The sequence below is a fragment of the Pristis pectinata genome, chromosome 7 (genome assembly GCF_009764475.1).
Source record: "Pristis pectinata isolate sPriPec2 chromosome 7, sPriPec2.1.pri, whole genome shotgun sequence".
Taxonomy (NCBI): Eukaryota; Metazoa; Chordata; class Chondrichthyes; order Rhinopristiformes; family Pristidae; genus Pristis; species Pristis pectinata.
Window position 1 is genome coordinate 22,623,792 of NC_067411.1, and position 23,219 is coordinate 22,647,010.

Sequence of the window (23,219 nt, forward strand, 5' to 3'; positions counted from 1 at the left end):
GATGGTCTTGAGTCCTTCCCCCCTGCCCCCCCCCCCCCAAAAGGCAGGGGAGTCTGGAACTAGAGAGCACAGATTCATAGAAAAACTACAGCACAATTCAGGCCCTTCAGCCCACAAAGCTGTGCCAAACATGTCCCTACCCTAGAAATTACTAGGCTTACTCATATGCCCTCTATTTTTCTGAGCTCCATGTACCTATCCAACAGTCTCTTAAAAGACCCTATTATATCCGCCTCCACCACCGTTACCGGCAGCCCATTCCACGCACTTACCCCTGACATCTCCTCTATACCTACTCTTCAGCACCTTAAACCTATGTTCTCTTGTGGCCACCATTTCAGCCCTGGGGAAAAGCCTCTGACTATCTACCCGATCAATACCTCTCATCATCTTATATATCTCTATCAGGTCCCCCCTCATCCTCTGTCGCTCCAAGGAGAAAAGGCAGAGTCCCCTCAACCTGCTTTCATAAGGCATGCTCCGCATTCCAGGCAGCATCCTTGTAAATCTCCTCTGCACCCTTTCTATGGCTTCCACATCCTTCCTGTAGTGAGGCGACCAGAACTGAGCACAGTGCTCCATGTGGGGTCTGACCAGAGACCTATATAGCTGCAACAATACCTCTCGGCTCCTAAATTCAATTCCCCGATTGATGAAGGACAATATGCCATATGCCTTCTTAACCACAGAGTCAACCTGCGCAGCCGCTTTGAGCATCCTATGGACTCGGACTCCAAGATCCCTCTGAACCTCCACACTGCCAAGAGTCCTACCATTAATACTATATTCTGCCATCATATTTAGCCTACCAAAATGAACCACTTCACACTTATCTGGGTTGAACTGCATCTGCCACTTCTCAGCCCAACTTTGCATCCTATCTATGTCCCTCTGTAACCTCTGACGGCCCTCCAAACTATCCACAACACCCCCAACCTTTGTGTCATCCGCAAACCTACTAACCCACCCCTCCACTTCCTCATCCAGGTTATTTATAAAACTCACAAAGAGCAAGGGTCCCAGTACAGATCCCTGAGGTATACCACTGGTCACCCACCTCCACGCAGAATACGACCCTTCAACAACCACTCTTTGCCTTCCGTGGGCCAGCCAGTTCTGGATCCACACTGCAATGTCCTCTTGGATCCCATGCCTCCTTACTTTCTCAATAAGCCTCGCATGGGGTACCTTATCAAACTCCTTGCTGAAATCCATATACAGTACACCTACTGCTCTCCCTTCATCGATGTGTTTAGTCACATCCTCAAAAAATTGTCAGGCTCATAAGGCAGGACCTGCCCTTGACAAAGCCATGCTCACTATTCCTAATCATATTATACCTCTCCAAAGGTTCATAAATCCTGCCTCTCAGGATCTTCTCCATTAGCTTACCAACCACTGAGGTAAGACTCACTGGTCTATAATTCCCTGGGCTATCCCTACTCCCTTTCTTGAATAAGGGAACAACATCCACAACCCTCCAATCTTCCAGAACCTCTCCCGTCTCCATCAACGATGCAAAGATCATCGTCAGAGGCTTCAAAGTGAGGAGAAACATTTATAGGAGATGTGAGGGGTAAATTTTTCATAGAGGGTAATGGTTATCTGGAACAAGCTGCCAAAAGAAGTAGTAGAGGTAGACACAGTTATAACATTTAAAAGGCATTTGGACAGGTACTTGTGAAAGGAAAGGTGAAGAGGCCTAACCCAGACAAATGGGATTGGTGTAGATGGGTATCATCTGATGGGTATCAAATGGGGTAGAACAAAGGGATGTCTCTGAAAGGGAACAGAATAAGAAAACCTGAGTTCAAATGATGGGCAGAAAGAATGAGCTGCGTAAAATTGGAGAATTCTATATTGAATCCAGAAGGCTCCATTAAACTACATAGTATTCATTACTGTCTAATGTTATTGATGCATATTTAAGAATTGCGATTTGATTTACTAGATAGTTATCTTGATTGTTACTCCTTGTCCATGTTTTGTATAGATATACAGAGATGCAAAGGAATGTCTGAACCTTCTGTCCTATAGATTGGGAACATCTAATTTCTTCTTTGGGAAAACGTGAGTAATAATAGAGGAAAGTGGTTCTATCAAATTTTTAAATAAGTTGTACAGTCTTTAGGGAAGGACATAAACCATAAACTGGAAACCTTCTGTTTAATTAACCTTGAGGTTTCTCCCAACTCTGTGCCAGTGTTTTCCCCTTGTCCTCCACAACTCAACTTCACCATCCCTACCTCCCCTACCCTTGATTCCCCATTGAGAGAAAAAAGCCAAAGCCTGTTCTGATAATGAATGTTTTTGCTGTATTATTTAAAAATACTTCAAAGAGGAAGAGCAGAAGCCTCACTTGTGCCTTGTCTACTTTGTCTTTGAAGCTAAGGGTCAAGGCTTCAATTAAAATGTTATTTAAAACTTGGAATAGTAGCCCATGGTTGCAGACCTTCACTGGCTCCAGTGGAAGTATACTGATTTCCAAATTTATCATGGTCCCACCCGACCCTAACTCTGTATCTCCTCCAGTCCTGTAACCCTTGCCTGCGTTGCTCTATTTCATCACCCCTAGTTTTAATTGTTCTAGCTTGGATGACTGATGCTATCTATCTAAGCCAAAACTATTCTGCCTTTTTTTTAAAGAAAGAGACACTCCTTTGGCCATCATCCCTTGCATTTGATTTATTAGTGCTGGGAGAGGAGTACTATTGAAATGTTGGTGTTTGTAAGGGCAATTTGTGCAATATTAAGTCATTGATTTGATGTGCATTAGGAATGGCACTGCAAAATGATTCTTGCTACTTTTCATGGAATTGTTAGAGTGCAAGAAAAGTCTATTAGACTCCATTAAGTCCGGGCTGGCTTTATAGAGTGCTTTAGTCAATCCAAATCCTCATGGGACAAGAATTTTCTTTACAAGTTAAAATATTAACCCAAAACAAAGACTAAAGTATTAATAGCAAGCTTTAACAATAGCAACTATGATGTTGTTTTACTTATTTTCATTGTTTCATCTTCAGACCAACAAGTTTTGATGCCTTTGCATTTGGATTTCTTGCTCCTCTATATAAAGCAGAGCTGCCTAATGCTCATCTCCAGAAGCACTTGCATCAGCTCCAGAACCTATGTCACTTCTGTGACAACATCTTGACTCAGTATTTCGTACAAAGCTCTGCAGGTGAGTCACTGGGCACAGTGGGTGGAAAACAGTGCGTACTTGACCCAACTTATTCATGCACTTCAGAGAAAATGCAGTGACGTCTTATTTATGGTTCATTGTATGCATCAGGAATGGATATGCGAGTAAGTTGATGGGAAGAGGAGGAGGAGATTTGGTTAACTATTGGATTTGTTATTATGCTCTTGTGAAATCAACTGGTTGTACAACTCCATTTCAAGACATGGCAGCCAATTTCATCAAGCAAATGAACTGGAATGATGTAACAGTTGTGGTAATACTTTGGCATATGGAGTGCAGTGGAGAAAGTGAAGTCAAACACCTTGAATCTGTGGGGGGAAAAGTAGGAAAGATAAGAGTTGGCAATTGTGGGTGAACAGAGATCTGTGGGTCCAGGTACTGAAATAGCTAAGTATTTGGTTCACAAATACAAGATTAAACCAGAAGGATAATGAGGCCTTCCCTCTATTTTAAGAGCCGGAACAGAAAGGGGTACAAGCTGTGCTCCAGAGTCTTGTTCTGTTTTGTCACTACTATGGCTCTGGAAAGATATCTGGGCTCAGCGTAGCAGTGCAAATTCACTGAAATGAAATTGGGTTTAAAAGTATGAAGTGATGAAGACTGGTTGCAAGGATTAGCTTCTTTTTCCTTTGCAAGAGTGAGGTTATCTAACTGCATTTGGAAAAATTAAGGAGTACAAATAAGGAAGCATTATGATTTAAATTGGACCCAGGGTGATGTCAGAAAGCACTTCACGTGGTGGTAGAGATCTGTAACTCTTGTCTATTGTCACACCTTGCCAAAGAAAGATGTAAAACTAACAAATGAAAATGTCAAACCCAAGACTTATTGTTATGCGGGCAATCAGACCAAAAAGGAGTAGAGATATGGGTCAGTCACAACATAACTGAATTACAGAACAGCTGGGGGGACCTAATGATTTCTCCATTCTTTGAGGTTGAGGTATGTTAATAACTTGCATCCGTACCTTCTGCTGAATGGATATTGGGTTTCATGCACAATTGGATCTGCAATGGATTTCAATGCAAGGAAACCCAAAATTTCTCACGATTCCCAAAGGAGTGAGGAGGTGTAAAAATGTTTAATTAGCGTATTAGAAACTGGCTTCAAAGTGAATCTGATGTGAGTTGTAGGTTTATTTGGATGGCTGCTTAATAGCATGTTTACATGGCAGGTAGCGAAGGCTCCTTCAAGACAGAACACCACAAAAAAGTGTGCCTTTAGGTCTATCAACTTGTTTATAATCTTCCTTTCTGCTCTCCCTTTTAGTTTCTTTCATGTGCTGTTATTATGTCCTTTTTGGACACCTCCAAGTTGAGGGTTAAAGAGCAAGGCCTCAGCCATCTCCTGGTTGGGAAACTGAAGTATTGCCCATGAGCAGGGAGATCTAAAGGGAGCAAAAATACTTTATACCAAAAGCTAGAAAAGACCTATAATTATATTTTAAAAGAGCTGAGTTTGGGATAAGACTTGGAAGCAACATGAACTTAAAGTGTGATTCTTCCCTTGGTCAGATTGAACAGGTGGAATTTGCATTTTATTTGCCCAGGATGTAATCTGTTAGTGATTTGGAGTGCTGGTTGGAACATCATATTTGGTTTATGACGTGAAAGGGGCTATTATTGTCAAAGGAACCTGGATATCCCAGTGTTGGGAATAGGCAAATGAAGCCTTGGAGCTATCTGATCTAAGTTTCCAGAGATCCCTAGAAGATGGCCATCTAGTTTCCTGCACTGTGCTCCGTCAGCTGCATAACTGATTCACTACCCTTGTTTCTGGGTCTCCTGGCCACTGGCAATACTCCAACTTTCCATCCAAGGCTGAGAAAAGATATGTTGGGCCATAGCTCATTAATAGTCTTCCTCTACCTTTTTATTGCACTACTCTGAACATAGGCAAGTAAAAGTACAAAAGAGCACAGGTTCAGCTGACTTCAAAAAGTGGAAAAAAATTATTCTACTCACTTTTTTTTAGGTGGTTTGATAGTGCAGTCAGCTTCCTTCCCCTTCCTCTACCCCTAATTGTTATGATAACTAGAGAATGGGCTACTATGGTGAATCTCCTAGTAATTGAATACAACCAGTGTTTGCAGAGCCTTGGACCATTCTTTAGGCTGTCTTCCTGTCTGACAATTGGACTGCAGAAGAGGTATTTCACTTGGGGTCCCTTTTGTGTTTTTAATATCCATCTTTGGTACTGCTACCTTTTTGGTCACTAATGAACAAGCTATTATCATTTGGTGTTCAGTTGCATGACCTATTCTGTATGCACGCTTTCTGTCCATTAAATCCCATGGGCTTCAGTTTTCTGATACTCATCAACTTTATCAAATGTTCTTTGAAAGCAATTATAAGTTGACGAAACATCATCCAGGACAAAGCGGCCTAAACATTTCCTCTCTCCACTGCTAATGTGGTCACAACATGTAACATCTACAAACCAGACTGCAGTTATTCACTGAGGCTATTCTGACTGTGCATTCCAAGTACATGACCTCTAATGCAGAGATGGGCAAGGGCAACAAGTCCAAGAGAACACTCTCTGCAAGTTCCCTTCCTGACTGGCATTCTATTATGACTGAGAAATGCTTAGCTATTCCTTCAATGTCACCGTGCCTGAATTCTGGAATTTCTTGCCCAAAGGCACTCAGAAGTGCTTTTACCACAAGGACTGCAGAGGTTCATGGTGTGATGGTTCATTCTCAATAGAGTTAACTGATAAATGTTGGCCTCGTCAGGGATACCCACATCCTATAAGTTGTATTTTTTAAATAAATCTGCATCACCTCAACAACACCTTTCATTGTCAGAAAAAAATTCAAATTAACTTCATTGAACACTATCTTTATTAAGTCTCTGCTTATTTTCATTTTTAATCTGTATTGTGTTCAACCAGCGGCTAATTTTTGAACGATTGTACCCAAAGGTATCTGATGTAAATCTATTTTTGACCAAATTGGAACAGATACATATTTTCATTTCTCTGGTCTCACTTTCACATCAAAGATGCTTTAGAATGCACTGCTGCTTTTGACAAAGTCATTGTTATTTTTAACTCTGTGCCCCTTTCAATTCTGGAATTAAGCAAAGCAGTCAGATTTGAATTAAAGATGAAAATGGAATATTAATGAGAAGTTTGAAATCTTGTAATTCCTCACTCTTCCCCTTGCATTATCATAATTGCACACCATTAGAAATCCAGTTGAGGACTGGGTATCTTCACTTAATTTCATCCCTGAACACTTCTAAAATGGTATTGATTTTGCAGAAACTAATATGTATAGGAGGAGTTTCTTTGTGAGATAATATGGTCTGCAGAGGACTGTGTTGAATATGATGTCACCGATTAACTGGACTCTGACAACTTGCACTTGTTTCTCAATCACACTTTATTTACTTGTGCACAAGTAAATAGTTTGGTGATAGGTGCCGAAATATTGCAGGTAATATGAACGAGGTGAGGAGGCCTCAGTCCTGAGCATGTAATAGGTCTTGTATACACAGTCCTCATGATTCAATCTTGCTGAAATGATTCTCTCACTGCTATTTTGTTGTTTTCTTTCTTCTTCTGCTGGTGACCCCAGAAGAGATGGTGGATGAAAACTTGCAGAAGCTGACCCAGCTTGTAAACAAGGAATGCAACCTGATTGAAAAGGTTGATCCTTTTAATCACTTTTCTATTGAACTCATCTATTTTATGAAATGCAAAGATGTTGAATAATGATTCTAGTCTATTAACAGTGTACATTTGATAAGCATTCCGACCAGACTATGGCAAAAATGTGTTGCAATTGAATTCTAATGCCAGACTGTGTCATAAAACAAGGGAGACCACGGTCCTTTGTGCTGTCAGAAGTAGGATGGCCATAATTACCATGTTTGTGAGCAAGGACTCTTTATCAAAGACTCCAAATCCTGATGACTCTTGCCTGATGATGTGTAGATGGGGGCAGAATCTTGCTTGGCACTGGGTTCCTGTTAGTTGAATATCCTGCTAACTAACAATATCTGAAGTCTCTCGTTGCAAGGTTGTAGAAAACTGATAGCACCTGGAAAGCTAACGGCAAGTATTATCATCTCCATGGAAAGATGGAAAAAGAAATTCCAACACATCTCAAATTTGTGCAAAGTTGATCCTTTTGTCAGCTTTGTCTCTGTTTCTATTATCACTAATTCTGCTGATGCTTACCAACTCCCACCTTGTGCTTTCTGAAGCTAGAGTTGAGCATAGAAAATATTGCCAGTTTTGCTAGTAGAATTTCTGATCCTAGCCTTCAGTTTGGCAGTACTAAAATATAGATTTGTATCACAAACTTGAAAATCAACTCTGGCAACTAACTTTGTTCACACAAGTTCACTTGTTCCATAGTGACATGCTACATGTTGTCATATTAATCCACACTGAAATCTAATATTACTGTTGTAACAAGATGATTGTTTTCAATAGTTATGGTGACCTATTCCCACTTGACCCAAAAGTATTGACACATTGTGTGACAGACTAGTTTTTAAAAGCAAAATCTGAAGCAGAAGAAACCAATAATGTTAACTTGCATTTAACTTTAGACAAATACATTTAAATTTTCTTGAAAATAAGAGCTATCAGATCTTTTTTTTTCTCTGTTAGATGGACGACAATCTTCGGAACAGCCCCCAGCATAAATCCCAAGGAGCAACCCCCTTAAAACTGACAACCATGACTAGTGAAGCCAACTCATCACAATGATGCCTTGACTGTTCTTGTTGCCTAAAAGTATTTGCAGCAAGTCTGGAGTTAATGGATCTTCAGCATTGCTACAAATCTGAATAGGGAAGTGGAGATGGGAAGTATACAAAGTGCCATTTTGAGGAGAAGGTCTGCACTGAACACGTGTACAAGAAGAAGATATCCAAAAACCTTCTATAAAACATTGGAGCTTGATGTATGTTAATTCTAATTCAGCAGCTGGAACTAAAGAAACTGCATCCTTTCAGGTGCAATATTTCAAGCATACTTCTGATTTTTGTTTTTAAAAGTTAATTTATTGTTTTGAACGACAATAGTCTTCTATAGGTTTCTAGGTTCAAATAGTCCTATTGGCATGCCAGTTTTGATAGCTTGACCAGGTGGCAGCCAATTCTGGAGGCAAACGTCATCTGGAAGCAGCAGTGTTTCCTAGAATACTTCTGTCTCAGCTCTGCTGTTTGTACTAGACAGAAGCTATCCAGCTCTGGCCTGATTTGTGATAATTGAACAACCACTTCTTGTAGCTCTCATTATTGGTAGCTTGTATAAACTGCAAAAGTATTACCTTGGGTAATGTTTCTAAAATGCTGCAGTTACTTGGCCTCAATCAATGCAATGCTAATTCCATAGCTTCAGTGATTACTTAGTACAGACTTGTAAAGAATTGTAAATAATGTAGTTTATTATTTTCCTAATTTCCAGAAGTTGATTATTAAAATATGGACAATGAATGTATTTTAAAACATTATTGTCTTTAGAAGCAACATAAGCTTTTAGAGAAAATGGTGTCTTGAACTTTGTTCTGATGCACTAATGAATGTAATGGTCCCTGACCCATGAGTGCATGAGAACCATTTAATTTTAGATATATACCCTATCAAACTTAGTTCAGATGCTGCAGGGAAATTTGCTGTTGAAATAAAGTGCGTTATCTTTGGTTAGTGGAACACGTTTTGATCTGAATATGGGCAATTGGGAGCATTTTTGAGGTGGGATCTCAAAGTTTTAAGATTGTTTGTTTGTAACTGAATCATTTGAACCCAATTCAGGAAAAGTAGTGAATTCAAAAAAAGTAGTAAACCATCCTCGTTTAAAATGTAAATTGATAAATGAAGACGTAGAATGTCAATCAAAAAAATCTGCAGATGTTGAAAATCTGGAATGAAAACAGATGTTGCAAAATGCTCAGCAGATCAGTCAAAATCTGTGGGGAAAGAAATGGGTAATGTTTTGGGTTGAAGAGCCTTGGTCAGAAAATTCATTCTGATACGTTTTAATATTCTACTGTGATAAACCAACTCATTTGGAAAATTATCATTAATTATTATGCCATTAATGACGGGTTTTATAAATGTAAATTCTGCCTTGATAAAATTATTCTATTAAAAGTGGAATTGATTTTCAAAGAAATGTGAAAGAAAAGCCAAGATCATTGCATTTATAATAGTTTTCAAACACTAATAATTCAGTGAATGTTTAGTATGTTGTGTTTATATACTGTCCCATGTTTTTAAAAAAAAATTTAATTTCAAAATTATGCAGTATGAATATCCTTGTGTATTCCCAAGTGTTCTGTGAAATATTGCTAATAACAATTTAAATGAAATTTGAGGGTTGGGGAGGAAATCCTATGGAAAACTGCCCCCCTTCATTGATAGCTATATCACTAAGATTTTTGATTTTCTAGGTTTCCTGGTAGGCATGAGGATGTTTGCTTAAGGATGTTTGGTAAATTTGATTATGATTTTTAATTTGAATGTAGAGAGTGAACATGTTTTTGTTAAGTCTTTTTTACAGTGTACTGTTTAAATTCAAATGACTGGTTATAGTTCTGTTGTGTGTTTGATTTTTTTTGTGTTCTTGGCATAACTTGACCCAGTAAGAATGCAGTTTATTTTTGAGCATCATGAATATGGTTATCTCTGGTTTATTTTATAAGTGGTATCAGAGTTGAGATTGTAGCTAATTTAATGTTCAGGCTCTTTGTACTTAATGTAGTTAAGATACTATGACTACTGCTGCATATTGTACTTTATCAATATCTATAATTTATTTCAAGATAGCATGAAGTTAGACTGGCCACCTCTAAATGTTTGCTGTGCATATTTTCCATTTTGGTTTTTGTAGAGGATGTGTTTTTGCAATCCTTTAATGGTTCCTGATCGTTTAGAGTTCAGCTGACATTTTTAAAAACTTAAACCTCTAGGTAGTTGTGGATACTGGATTTGTTTGCCAAGGTTTGAAATCTCTTTTTTTTTGTTTCGTCAGATTTGGTGGGTTGCTTTCTAAGTTTCTAATATTCCTCATCCTTGCTGTGGAAAATTTGTTGCACTGAGGCAAGACAAAAAGCCAACTCAATGACGGGCAAAAGCTGAGGAGAGTGTGTGTGCCTTCTAGGGTGACAAGTGTAGCTCCAAGAATTAACCTGTGCTTCTGCGGACATGAGACAAAAAGGTGTGCCCTTGTATCTAAATAAGAGTCCCTTTAAGAAGCAGCTGTGTGTACATACATCAGTTCAAGAAGATGGCCACCAACACGACTAACATGAAATGAGCAATAAATGCTCCTCTTCCCAGAACTAATCTATATATAAAAAAAACACAAAATGGGTTGTAATGTTTGCAACAGAAACATAATCTAAAATGTTCTATTTCTTGGTTACAAGTTGAGTTTAAAGTTCATAAGTCAATAAATGGCCCTTTCATAGATAGAGACATCTTTGCAATAAACTGTCAAATTTGTATCAAGGGCAGGATGTGATATTCACCATTGTTTGATCTGGGATATGACATTTGCAGGCAGAGGAGAGTTTGCTTTGCCACCCTTTGCATTAACTGACCACAATGGCAATGTCCTGTTCAGATCCTGCTTTTCAACCTGATGCCCTTGAAGGCTGGTGAACTCCGGTGATCCATGTCATCGAACAAGTTCTTTGTTTCGGACAATGATTTTGGTCCAGGCTTCTATTACGTTCATTGTCATTGACCAGTAGTGGGGCTAGAAATGGTTTTGTGTGACCATCCAGTGAACAGAGGGGTTCAAAGGTCTTAATGGATAAGTAGGTTTGGTGGACCTCTCTGCATTTCTCAGTTAATCCAAAAGCTAGGAATAATTGAATGCAATTTATGATGCATTGATTCAGAAAGTAAATTAACGTTTTCATTTAAAATGGAGTCTAAATAATAATTGACCATCAACACAATATGAACTTTAAGGAAGTAAGTTTAGCATTAATGTTAGCAACATAATTTCTAAGCATCTGTGTGCTTTTAAAACCCTATTCCTACATATAAGCATTTAACCAGAAAAAAATTCTTAGAATTCATTTGTTCTCTGAATTTATTTAAAAGATCTATCATTAACACCTGATGGATACTTTTGAAAGCATCAAAAGGTGCATTGAATTTACCTGGTAAGAATTTGCCAGACCTTGCACATTTGAAAATATTTATTTAATTCATTCCCAGGATGTGAGTGTCTGAGGGGATGGGGAGACACAAGTTATCACCCACTTCAATAATTGTCCTTGGCATATGCTGGTGGGCTGCCTTCTTGAAACACTGCTGTATGTGTAGTGATTCCCATTATTTCTTGTAGAGTTTGGTATAATCCAGTAGGACGTTAAATCATTTCAGGGAAGAATTGTGTCCACTGGGCAGGTCTCCTTCTCTGGAAATGTTAATACACTAGTTGTCTTGTTGGTAAGTTAATTGACCACTGTAAATTGCTTCTGGTGTGTAAATGAGTGTTAGATTCTGGGGGAATTGATGGGAGTGTGGGGAGAATAAAGTGGGTTAGAGTAGGATTAGTGTAAATGGATACATGATGGTCAGCATGACTTCTAGATTTGAAGGGTTTGTTTCCGCTGTATTTGTCTATGGCTCTTTTTTTGTTACAGCAGTGTGACAGTTTCATGGTCATTTTGCTAAAGTCAACTTTATTTCATATTTTTTAAATTGTTGTTTAAACTATTTTTAAAAAATTGGTCATGTAGGGACTAATTAGTCCAGGCCTCTGGAATACTAACCCAGTAACAACCACTACTGCCTTATTAAGATATGATCACTGTCAGAGGGAGTAACATTTAGATTAAACTTGTCTGTGCATGGAGCTTTGATTTGTCCTTCAAGTGATGTTGTAAATTTCCTGCATCTTCTATGAAATATCTAGAGCCAAAGTACATTCAAACCTTTGGATTTGGGATTTGCAGTACAGTCATCATGATGTGCAAAAGGCAGATGTTGGGTTGGGGAAAAGAATTGTATTTAACAATTTCAATCGTGTAATGAAAGAACGATAGCAAAATGATGAAATTAGTTTTAATATTTAGAAACCAATTTAGACTATTAGTCTTCCAGTTTTGAATCATTCTAATCTCCGATTAATGTGTTTTCAATTAAGGCATTGCAGGTACATTAACATTCCAAAGGAGCCTGACTGAATGCAGAGAAGGGAATCCCTTTTACATTTGTTGCTATATGTTAGCTGCAACTGTATTTTTTTAAAGATTTTCTCACGTACCAGCAACAAAAGAAACACACTGAGCATGATTCAGTGTTAAAAACTATTTTATTAATCACTACTTATGATAATACGTAAAATAAAAGTAAAAATGTTAGTATGTTAGAATTCAAAAATGTTAAACCTTGAATGTTAACCCCAAAACTAAACTCGTTGTGTGTGTGTGTGACAAAGTCCCAAACTCCAAGTTCAGGAATAGCTCTTAAAGTTCAGTTCCGCAAGCCATAAGGTGAAACATGAGCAAGGGCTTCTTCAACAACCACCGTTGTCAGAAGATAAGACGTAGATGTAGAAAAACAGAGAGAGAGTAAATACGAAATCCAAATGTTCCACAATAGAACCCAAACGACACTCGGTAGTGACTTCCTCACCCCGAAAAGCATCCAAATCGTGGTCGTCCACACACAAATACCTGTTTCCTTCTACAGGTCAGCAACAAAGTGAACTCCACCGGATTACTTCCAACTTCCATACATGGATTTCAGTGGCAGACACAGTTATAGTTTCTCATCCATCGATAGAGAAAACTAGCAGGCTGGTGTCTCTCTCCCTTCTCTCTCTCTTCTCTTCTTCGACAACGTCATTACGTCCTTTATCTTCTATTGATGTAAGCACGCCCCACACACACACACATACACACACACTCTCTATCTTAAAGGGACTTTCACTGAGTCTGTAACACTATATGTATGGTCTGCAACCATTGCCCACACCTAGTTAAACAGAAAATGGTATGTGAGGAAATGATAGCCCTCCCTCGGGATGCAATGTCTCCCAGAAAAAATAAGAAATAGCATTAATGTGCTTTATCTGAATTGTAGATGGATACAACCAGGAACGTAGCCAGTTGTCTCATTGTGCCTGTGCAGGTTCTTTGAGCATACCTTTCAATTACTTCTATTCCCCTGCAAGCTAGGTGATCTGGTTTATAAGAATAGGAGGGTAATGCTGCTGGTGAAGTGAATTTATGTTGTTTTGTATTTAAATAAGGGCTGTGAAATTAATTTTTCTTGGATTTGCAATGGAGAGGTGTTCCAAATTTTCAGACGTCCCTCTGGATACGATGTAAAACCACAAACTGCTGGAGATGCAGAGCAGGCCAAGCAGCATACATGGGGGGGAGAGAGAGAGAGAGAGATGGAGTTAACATTTCAGATCAATGATCAGATTGAAAGATCATCAATCTGAAATGTTACTGGTTTATCTATCCATAAATGCTACCCTGACCTGAGAATTTCTGCCATTTTCTGGTTTTATTTCAGATTTTTGGCATCTGCAGTTGTCACTCCGGAGAAAAGATGTTTTGGTTTTTTCCCCATTTATTAATCTAATTTTTTTTTTGTCAGTGAAGTCCCTTGCTATTTCTTTGTTTATTGGCAGTACATGCTACTCCAGTGTATGTGATGTATAAGGCGAGCAGAACAGTACCATGTGAAGCACTGGCTCTGAAGCTCGGAGGCTCACTGCACCTCTGAAAGGGCAGGCTCTGATCTGGTGTTGATACTATCATTCCTTCTGAATGTGTCTGTGCAATTCATGGCTTCTTGTCTGCTGGGTGAAAAAAAAAATTAGAAAGGAATTTGGACCCATAGATTGGTTTTAATACTCTAACAAAAAGGATTTTAAAATTGCTGTTCACAATGTTAGCATTGAGATTCTGTGCCAGCATGTTAATCAAGCATATAAATCCTGGAAAAGCAATTGGCAGTTGATGTCACCCTGCATTAAGCATTTGAATAGTGTAGGAGACGAGCTGCAGGTAACCAGGCAACATAGATTAGAGCAATTGGCAAAGGAACTAAAAGACGAGTTTGCTTTTGAATCGATGGTAGGTTTGGTTATTTTAAATTACCCTGAGTATAGGTGGGTAGTAGGAAAATCAGAATGGAGTTGGCGGCATGTGGGAGAATCAATTACAGGAAAATGAGTGAGGGGATGGGATTTCTGAGTTGGCATAAACTCAATGTGCTGATTGGCCGTCTCCCTTGTAAGGAAATGTAAGAAAGCGGCAAGTTAAAATACAGAAAGGCATGGAAAGTCATTGAACTTTCAGGAAGGTAACTGGATAAATACGAAATTTCTTGGGTAAGAGGAGAAATGGTACTGATTGCAGTCTTTTTCAAAGCACCAGCACAGGCATGATGGACATTTGCCTCCTGTTGATCATATGATGATTGCATTGGGTTTGTGACAGCTGAGTTTTGAACCTCAAAAGAAAATGCTGAGTTTTTAAAGAGTGCCACTTTAGAATGCAAGATGTCTTTTGAAGGTTTCACATCTTTTACTGTAATGTATTTTTCTATGCCTCTGCAGCTATTGCAGTGAATGTATGGAAAGTCAACCAAATAAAGATTTTTAAAAAGTATTTTTGTGTATAATATATATCACAGTGATATTAATTTTAAAACTAGCTTTCATTGATGAAACATTTTTTTAAAAAAATAAACTCTTCCAGAGAATGCACACTGGCCCCTAAACCCAGAGCCAGGAAGATTCCAGGAATGTAGACTTGATCCAAGTCTGATCTAAAACTCAACCTTGTGATGGAGGATAATGTCTCTGCATGATTTCTGTTATGAAGACGACTTGCTGCTGGGGATAATTAGCAGTGTTGCAGAAGGAACAGCTGCTGAATGAAGAGGTTATGTTGATCTTTCCTAGTCTGAGGAGCTTCTAGTGAAAACTGTGGGGATAGAAGCCCTCTCAAAATTTCCTGACTGGAGTTACCTGCACCCTTTTTTATTTGGTGAAGCAAATGGCAATTGTGGACCAGAGGGGTATTGGCGAGATCCTGCCATCCCTTATATGATGTAAGTAGTTAGGATACCTGCAGGTAGCAGGGGGAAGTGACTGTGGTGCTGGCAAGGCTTTTGGATATGATGGAAATCCACCCACCGTTATATTGCTTGTATTCAATTAGGAAGATCGTGTAGACAAAAGTGGAAAATGGCATTCAATCCAGGAAAATGGAAATAATTGAGATAAGGGAGTACACAAGACACTTATTGGTACTGAAGTGTAAAGGAATGGAGGAATTTTGAAATCTATATTTGTATATCCCTGTTGGTGTTAGGTTAGTTAAGGTATATAGGGAAGTACCATTATTAGTCAATATATAAAATACAAGAACAGTGAGGTCATCATAGATCAGTATAAAACAGCAGTTAGACCACACAACTTCTGTGTTGTATTCTAATTATAACAATACATTAGAGGATTTGCTGCAGAGGAAGTTTATGACGATATTGCCAGTGATAGAGAATTTTAATTAAGCATCGAAACTAGCTCTGCTGGGGCTGGCTTCTTTAGAGCCAAGGAAGTTGAAGGAAATTTATCGTGGTGTTTAATATGAAGGTAAGTAGTGTGAATGAGGAGGACTATTTCCCTCAGTAAAGTCAGTAATCAGGTGGCATTGATGTAATTGGGAGTAGAGGAAAATTTATTTCACCAAAGAGTCCCTGAAAGATTAATTGAGTCAGAAATGCTCTCAACGTAATACCTAGTTGAATGCCTGTTGTGCAGTAAATTTCTATGATAAATTACCATAACCTAATGACAGAACTACAGGGAGAAACATACAAAATATCCAACAATTCAAATTGGCTCAATCTTTTTATTCATTTAATTGCCCATCCCTAATTGTTCTTGATAAGGTGGTGATGAGCTGCCGCCTTGAACTGCTGCAGTCCTTAAGGTGTAGGTACCCACAATGCTGTTGAGGAGAAGGTGCCAGGATTTTGACTCTGTGGCGGTGAAGGAACAGCAATATATTTCCAAGTCCAGAATGGTGTGTGCCTTGGAGGGCACTTGTGTGGTATGCATGTTATTTGCCACCTATCAGCCCAGGCCTGGATATTGTCCCAGGCCTTACTGCATTTGGATGTGAACCGATTCATTATCTGAAGAGTCATGAATGATGGTGAAAAATTGTGCAATCATCAGCGAACATCCCTATTTCTGACCTATAGACTGAAGGAAGGTCATTGATGAAGCAGCTGAAGATGGTTGGGCCTAGGACTCTACACTGAGGGGCTCCTGCAGAGATGCCCTGTGCATCATTTTCCTTATTTTGTGGTGAGACATCCACCAAAGGCAAAGTTATTCTTAAAACAAACCAAGTCATGAGCATAAAATAAATGCTAAAGGTGCTCAGCAGATTAGGCAGCAACTGTGGAGAGGGAAACAGCTGTTTTTTGTTGATTTTTTTTTGTTTATTGCTCGTGTTTTCTATATCTGCTTTTGAAACAAGTTTTGAATTAATGTACAACCCTAATCCTTGCCACCATTTATCTCTCTGGCCTTATCACTTTGCAATGATGGGAATGATCAATTATTAATTTGTGAAATCATGCTGTGTGCACATTTGTTGCCTGATTTGTCCATGTAACAATGACTACACACAAGAGTTTCACTGGCTGTGAATCCCCTTTGTAAGTGTGAGGATGCTGGAGTTGTATGCCCTGTGCTGGGTTATTTTTAGAGAACTGTTTGATTGGGGCCAGTTCAGAAATGGATTGTGAAGCAAGTTTCCTTCTGACAAGCTGAAAAATGCAGGTATGGGAATCATTTTGAGTGGGTTATGTGTGGGACTCACCACCCATGATGTAATTGGAACACATGACTTTCCTTTTGGATATGTTTCTATCTCACACTACAGCTGATCACCAGCCGTGGAGCTGGCTTATGTAGATAATTTTATAAGTCTGCTCAGTGTTGTTCCTCTTTTTATATTTTAAAAAAAAGCTTACAATACCATTGCACCACATGTAACCATGGTAATTCGCCCACTTTATCCCACTCACAGATAAAATTCAGATGTAATAAATTGGGTAATTTATCTAATTTGCATAATATCTGGCCCTACTTGATTTTTCTTTTGGTAGGGAGGAGGTTGGTGGGATGATTTTTTTTTTCTTTGCAACTATTAACTCTGTCATAATAAATAATTGGCAAGTTTGTGTAATGAAAGCATAGCTGTTAAAATGTCGGGCACCTGATCCCATGATCCACAAGGTAGCTGCTGGTGTTTTGGTGAGAGGTCAACAAGAGGTGCATGTTCATTGGCTGTTCCTCATATTCAGTCCTTTAGCTTCATTTCAAGAAAAATAGTGTTTTTTTTAATGCACATGCAGTATAAATGTTTATTTAGGCAAGTTGGTGTATTGAGGGGAAAAAAGTCGCCTTCATTAAGGCCTCTGATGTAAAGGTAACTCAAAACCAACCTGCGTTTCTTTAAAGGTGCCTTGTGGTTGATGTGGGATCTCACAGGAAATTCTACAATTGAAGCTGAACTGAGAGACATTCAAGAATCACACAGAATGGAAGAATACGAATTCCATGGTTTTCTGATAGTCTTTGAGACCTGTTATGGAGCAAATGATGATGAGAAGCAATGTCCTATTACCTCACAGGGCCAGGAAGCACTACGTGTGCACGTTCAGAAGACACTGGAAGGAGGTAACTGTGGGAGTTGAGCCCCACAGACTGTGAAGTATTGTAACGTGACTGCATTATCTTACCCTCGTGGGTGAGATTGTTTCCACCACTGGCCACAAATACACAAAGACAACATCCTTGAACCATTGCATATCTTGCTTGCTACCTGTACCGTACATTTTGACTTGCAAGCTGCGAATGGTGTACGTGTGTACCTCTTATCCAACCCCCACCCCACCAACTGCCTCACTGCAACCTTGCCCTTGTAGTTCCTACTATCAAACAGTTACTGTCCATACAGTGTACCACAACACACAATCCTTCATATTCACTGGAAGGACCAAGTGAACTAATGTTGGTGTTCTCTCCCAGATGAACATCCCCTGGGGCCTCTAGTTACTCTCCATCTCTCTGTGGTACAGGCCACATCAGTCACATGCTGACCCAGACCCCTGAAGCAGACACTCGATGGGAAGGAAATTACCAGGTGGACAAAGGAGAAGATTCAAAGCTTGCTCAAAGCCTATTTGAAGAAATACAACTTCACCACTGACTCTTGGGAACCTCTGGCCCATGACTACTCAAAGTGAAAAATGAACATTCAGGATGATATTGAGAACCTGGAGACCATGCGTCGACACAGGACCACCTCGCATACCAACTACCCACTCATTCAAGCCATCAGGCATCTCCTGCTTCATCTGTGGAAGAGACTGTAGTATCCACATGGGCCACTGAGGAGGTGTTTGCAGTGTCTGATGATGACTTTCACTGTGACAGTCTTGAGGATGCTCCCTCTGTAGTTACTATTGTTGCACATTCCCTTTCTTGAAGGTGGTCATGATAGGAGTCTCTCTGAGGTTCCCCCGATGTACTCTTCTCTTCCCAGATGTGGATGATGAGATTGTGGATTTGTAACTGAAGCTCTTCATTGCTGAGGCCTCTCATTTTGGTTGAAATATGGCCTTTTTGACCTCTTGACTGTCAGGAATGCAACAAAGCTGAACTGAATAGGCTGCTTTGGATGGATTCAAGGGTTTTTCTCAAATTCATTTTTGGAATCTGAGCATCACCAACAAGATCAGCATTTATTGCCCATCCTTAATTGCCCTTGATAAGGTGGTGGTGAGCTGCCACCTTGAATTGCTGAAGTCCTTCTGATGAAAATATTCTTATGATGCTGTTGGGCAAAAGAGGTCCAAGACTTGGATACAGTGATGAAGACCTGTGATATATTTCTCAGTTGGGATGGTGTGTGTTAAAGTGGAACACAAAGGCAGTGATGTTCTTGTTAATGGTAGAGATTGTGGGTTTGGGAGGTGCTGTAGTAGTAGCCTGGACAAGTAACTGCAGTGCATTTTGTAGCTGATGTGCATTGCAGTCACTGCGTGCCAATAAATGTATTGATAGGGTGCCAATCAGCAGATTGCTTTGTCCTGGATGGTGTTGAGAAATGTTGATGCTGCACTCATCCAGGCAAGTGCAGAGAATTCCATCACACTCCTGATGTGTGCCTTCTAGATGATGGAAAGGCCTAGAATGTCAGGAGGTTAGTCACTTGCTGTAGGCCACCCAATCTTTGACTTGTTCTTGTACCCATAGTATGTAGGTGGCTGGTCCATTTGAGTTCCTAGTCAATGGTGATGCCTTCAGGATATTAATGGTGCAATGGTAAAGCTATTGAATATCAAGGGTAAGTGGTTTGACTCTGTCTTGTGGGTGGTGGTCAGTTCCTGGTATTTAGTGGCAAGTAATGTTTGCACCACAAATTAGCCCATGCCTAAATTTTGCCTAGAACTTGCTGCATGCAGGCACAGACCAGTTCATTTGCAGAGTAGCAAAAGAAATCAAACATCAGCAGGCATCCTATTTCCGACATAATGATAGAAAGAAGGTAATAATGAATCAGCTGATGATGGTTGGGCCTAAGATACTGCCCTGAGGGACTCTTGCAGCGATGTCCTGAAGCTATAATGATTGACTTCTGATAACCGTAACCACCTTTTTTTTATGTGAAGTAAGACTCCGACCACAGGGGTATTTTCCCTTTTGATGCCCACTGACTTCAATTTAGCCAGGGCCACCTGATTCTACTCAGTCAAATGATGTCGGGGCAGACACACTTGCCTCACCTCTAAATGCAGCTCTTTGGTCCATGATTGGACCAAGGCTTTGAGGTCTGGAGCCGAGCAGTCTGGGCAAAACCCAAATGAGGAATGGGTTAAGTGCCACTTGATAGCACTGATAATGGTTTCCATCACTCTTCCAATGTCAAAGACGGTCACCGTTGAGGAAGTCTTCAAAGTGTTCCTTCTAGTAGGCATTGATTGCACTTCTGCCCTTGATAAAGTCAATAAATGTTCCTGCTTCTCATTGGGATGAGGCCTTTATAGTGCTGAAGAACATGTGTATGTTGTGGCTGTCAGTGAATTGCTCAGCCTTCTGTGGTCTCTCCAACCACCATCTGCTCTTCAGATCACAGGTTTGCCTTGGCCTTCACAAGCTTGTGAAGCTGTTTCTTTTTCCTTGAGGGATGCTCCAATGCAGCAACACCTTACATTTGCAGTTAATTAACTCCTTGATCTCCTGAGAATTTCTCATCACACCAGTCTTGACATTTAAAAGAATAGTGAAAGCAGAGTCAACAATAACTTTCAGTGGAGAACTGGATAAATATTTGATATGTTTTCTAGGAGAACAGGTGAATGGAGTTATTTAGATGCCCACAGGAATGATGTGTTGAAAGCCATCCTGAAGATTCAATGAATCCATGATAAGTTTAATTGTAGATTTGACTCATCACTCATTTGTGTATTTGTTTTCAGTAATTTGCCAATATATTTCTATTTCCCTGGTAACCCTTATGGTCCATATACTGGGAGAAAACTACTTCCCGACCTCTGCTAATGCTGGTTTGAACTTGGTTACCAAGAGGCACCCAACATCACTGTGGGTAGCACCATCTCCTTGGTGAGAAGCAACTGTCCTCTGTTCAGTACTTCTCCTTTACAGCATAGTGCACCAAGGTACTTAATTTGGGGAATTACAGATTAAAGCTCTCTTCCTGAAAACCAGTATACATTTGCTATCTGCTCCTTTTACAAGAACAACCTAAGGGGACATAAGATTGTAATATGTATTGAGTGGTGGTGCATTACCTCCTATTATGTGTCTCATTCAATATTTGGCTCCACAATGAATAGTGAACAACATATATAACTGGTGGGCAGATATGATTTTGCCTGTTCTACCTCACTACCTCAATTAGTGTTACTCTCCCCAATCTTTGCTATGCTGATCTTATGTACCTTCTCATGCTCAGTTTAAAAAAAACCTTTGAACAGACTTTTATTTTGAGGCCCAGAGAAACGAATGGAGCAGCAAAAAAAGAAATACTTTCAAATAAAGCAAATACATTTTGCTGGATAAGCTACACTTTGTTTTAATAATGAAGGCACTTCCTTGCTACATTATTTACATCACTTGGCTAACTCGATTCCTTATGCTTGCATGAGCCACTTAGTGGTTAGAAGGTGCACGTAGGAAGAAATGAGTTAATGTGCAAAAAATGCTTATGTCCCATTTTTCTGTGAAGTTCTTGAGATTTATTTGACATGAATATTATGTAATAGACTGAACATGCATAAAATACAAAGCATATGTTGATTGACCTTGATTTTTTTAGATTTTCAAAAGATGACAGTAGTCGAGTAATACTTGGATTATTCTGCAGAAAGAGGAGAATGTTTTAACTGTGTCCATGTTATGAGGAAGCCTGCCATCATTTGATCTCTGGTTGGCACTACTTGAGAGAGTGGTTAGTTAAAAAGCAGATTTTATTTGCTTTTCAGGGACCTGGCACAGAGTAATTTGGCGTTGACAGGTTATTAGAAAACTAAAGTTTCTATTGCATCTAATCCAATGGTGGAGGGTTGATTTGGTTCCATTCTGATTGTAGTTTTAGAAGACTTTGTGGCGACTCACCGTCTAGTCAGGCAAACCGGCTCGGCAGTCAGGTCGCGCGGCGTCGGAGCGACGAGGCCCAAGATGGCGGCGGGCCTCGTCTTTCCGAGCGACGGGGAGAACCCGCGCGCGGGAAAGTCCTGATGACATAGGACTTACGTCATTGCCGGTTGTTTTGGGCGGGAACATTCTCCCTTAAAGGGCCCGCACAAGGTGGGAAAATAAACCAGTTCTGTTTGGCAATCCTCCAAGTAGAGTCTTGTTTTATTCCGTGGTAGCAACCGCTACAACTTGGATTTATTTTTAACAATGTGTCCATGAGCATAAACATTGAAGTGCATTTCCCCACAAATTGGGAAGGGTAATTAGGTGGTTGTTCCTGATCTATTCACATAAGCCAGTTCATAGAAGTCTCTGTGAAAGACTCATTGATATTTTTGGGCATCTTCTAAAGCATTGGACTGAAAAAGTAGGATCAGTGCCAAATTGACCTAATGTTTCAGGACCCAGGCCTGCATCTACTGCTTGAGAAGTTACTATGATTCCTTTCATCTACTATACTGATTGTCCAGACAATTGTAAGTTGGAGCCACAGAAAATCTTGACGTGGAAATACCATCTCCTCAGCCATACCCAATGTGTCTAGATTACTGTTGTTGAAGTTTGAAAATAATTTTGAATATGCATTACTAATATTATTATCCTTGGACTTTGACAAATACTCCAAAACAGAAATAGGCTGCTTAGCACAACATATACAAATGAGTTATAAGTCAATTGTACAATTAAACTGATTAATCATAGGTTAATCGAATCTTGAGGAGGCCTTTCAACACATCATTCTTGTGAGCATCAAAATGCAACAGCTATGACAATGCATCATTCCCTCGCTACTGTGGAGTCTCAGCCTAGTCTTTTATTTAATCTAGTTTCTGGAATCAGTCTTAAAACCTGACTTCTGACATGGACAATTGAATTACATTTGATATGAGTAATAAGTGTAATTTCCCCATGCCTGCTTTATATATTCTCCTATTTTCTTATGACTTTGGAGGAGGCCATTTGGCCAACTGAGTATAGGCCATCTTGTGGATCAATACCATCAACCCTATTCCCCTCCTGTTTCCCTCTCATAGGCCCATTAATTCCACCCTAATTCTTACCCCATTCACCTACACCAGGGGCAGTTTACAGTACCCATTTAGCCTTCCAACCAACATGCCTTTGAGATGTGGAAAAGAACAGAGCATTAGGAGAAACCCATGTGATCACAAGGAGAATGTGCAAGTTTCCGAAAGGTCAGGATCAAACTTGGGTTGCTGGAGCTATGAGGCAGCAGCACTACCTGCTACATCACCATCCCTCTCTTTAT

General features: G+C 39.7%; 1 protein-coding gene across 4 annotated transcripts in view; it reads left to right on the plus strand.

The window, feature by feature from the left end:
- mtx3 (metaxin 3) overlaps positions 1–14,784 on the plus strand; it is a 28,685-nt gene extending 13,901 nt beyond the window's left edge. For 2 of the 4 annotated variants that reach the window (XM_052020687.1, XM_052020690.1), the window contains exons 6-9: positions 1,994–2,070; positions 3,024–3,181; positions 6,786–6,856; positions 7,829–14,784. In XM_052020687.1, coding sequence (XP_051876647.1) covers positions 1,994–2,070; positions 3,024–3,181; positions 6,786–6,856; positions 7,829–7,927 — 405 coding nt within the window. In that variant the 3' untranslated portion in view covers positions 7,928–14,784. The remainder of the gene's footprint in view (positions 1–1,993; positions 2,071–3,023; positions 3,182–6,785; positions 6,857–7,828) is intronic. The other 2 variants (XM_052020688.1, XM_052020689.1) reach the window with 2 other exon arrangements.
- Positions 14,785–23,219: the final 8,435 nt, after the last annotated feature.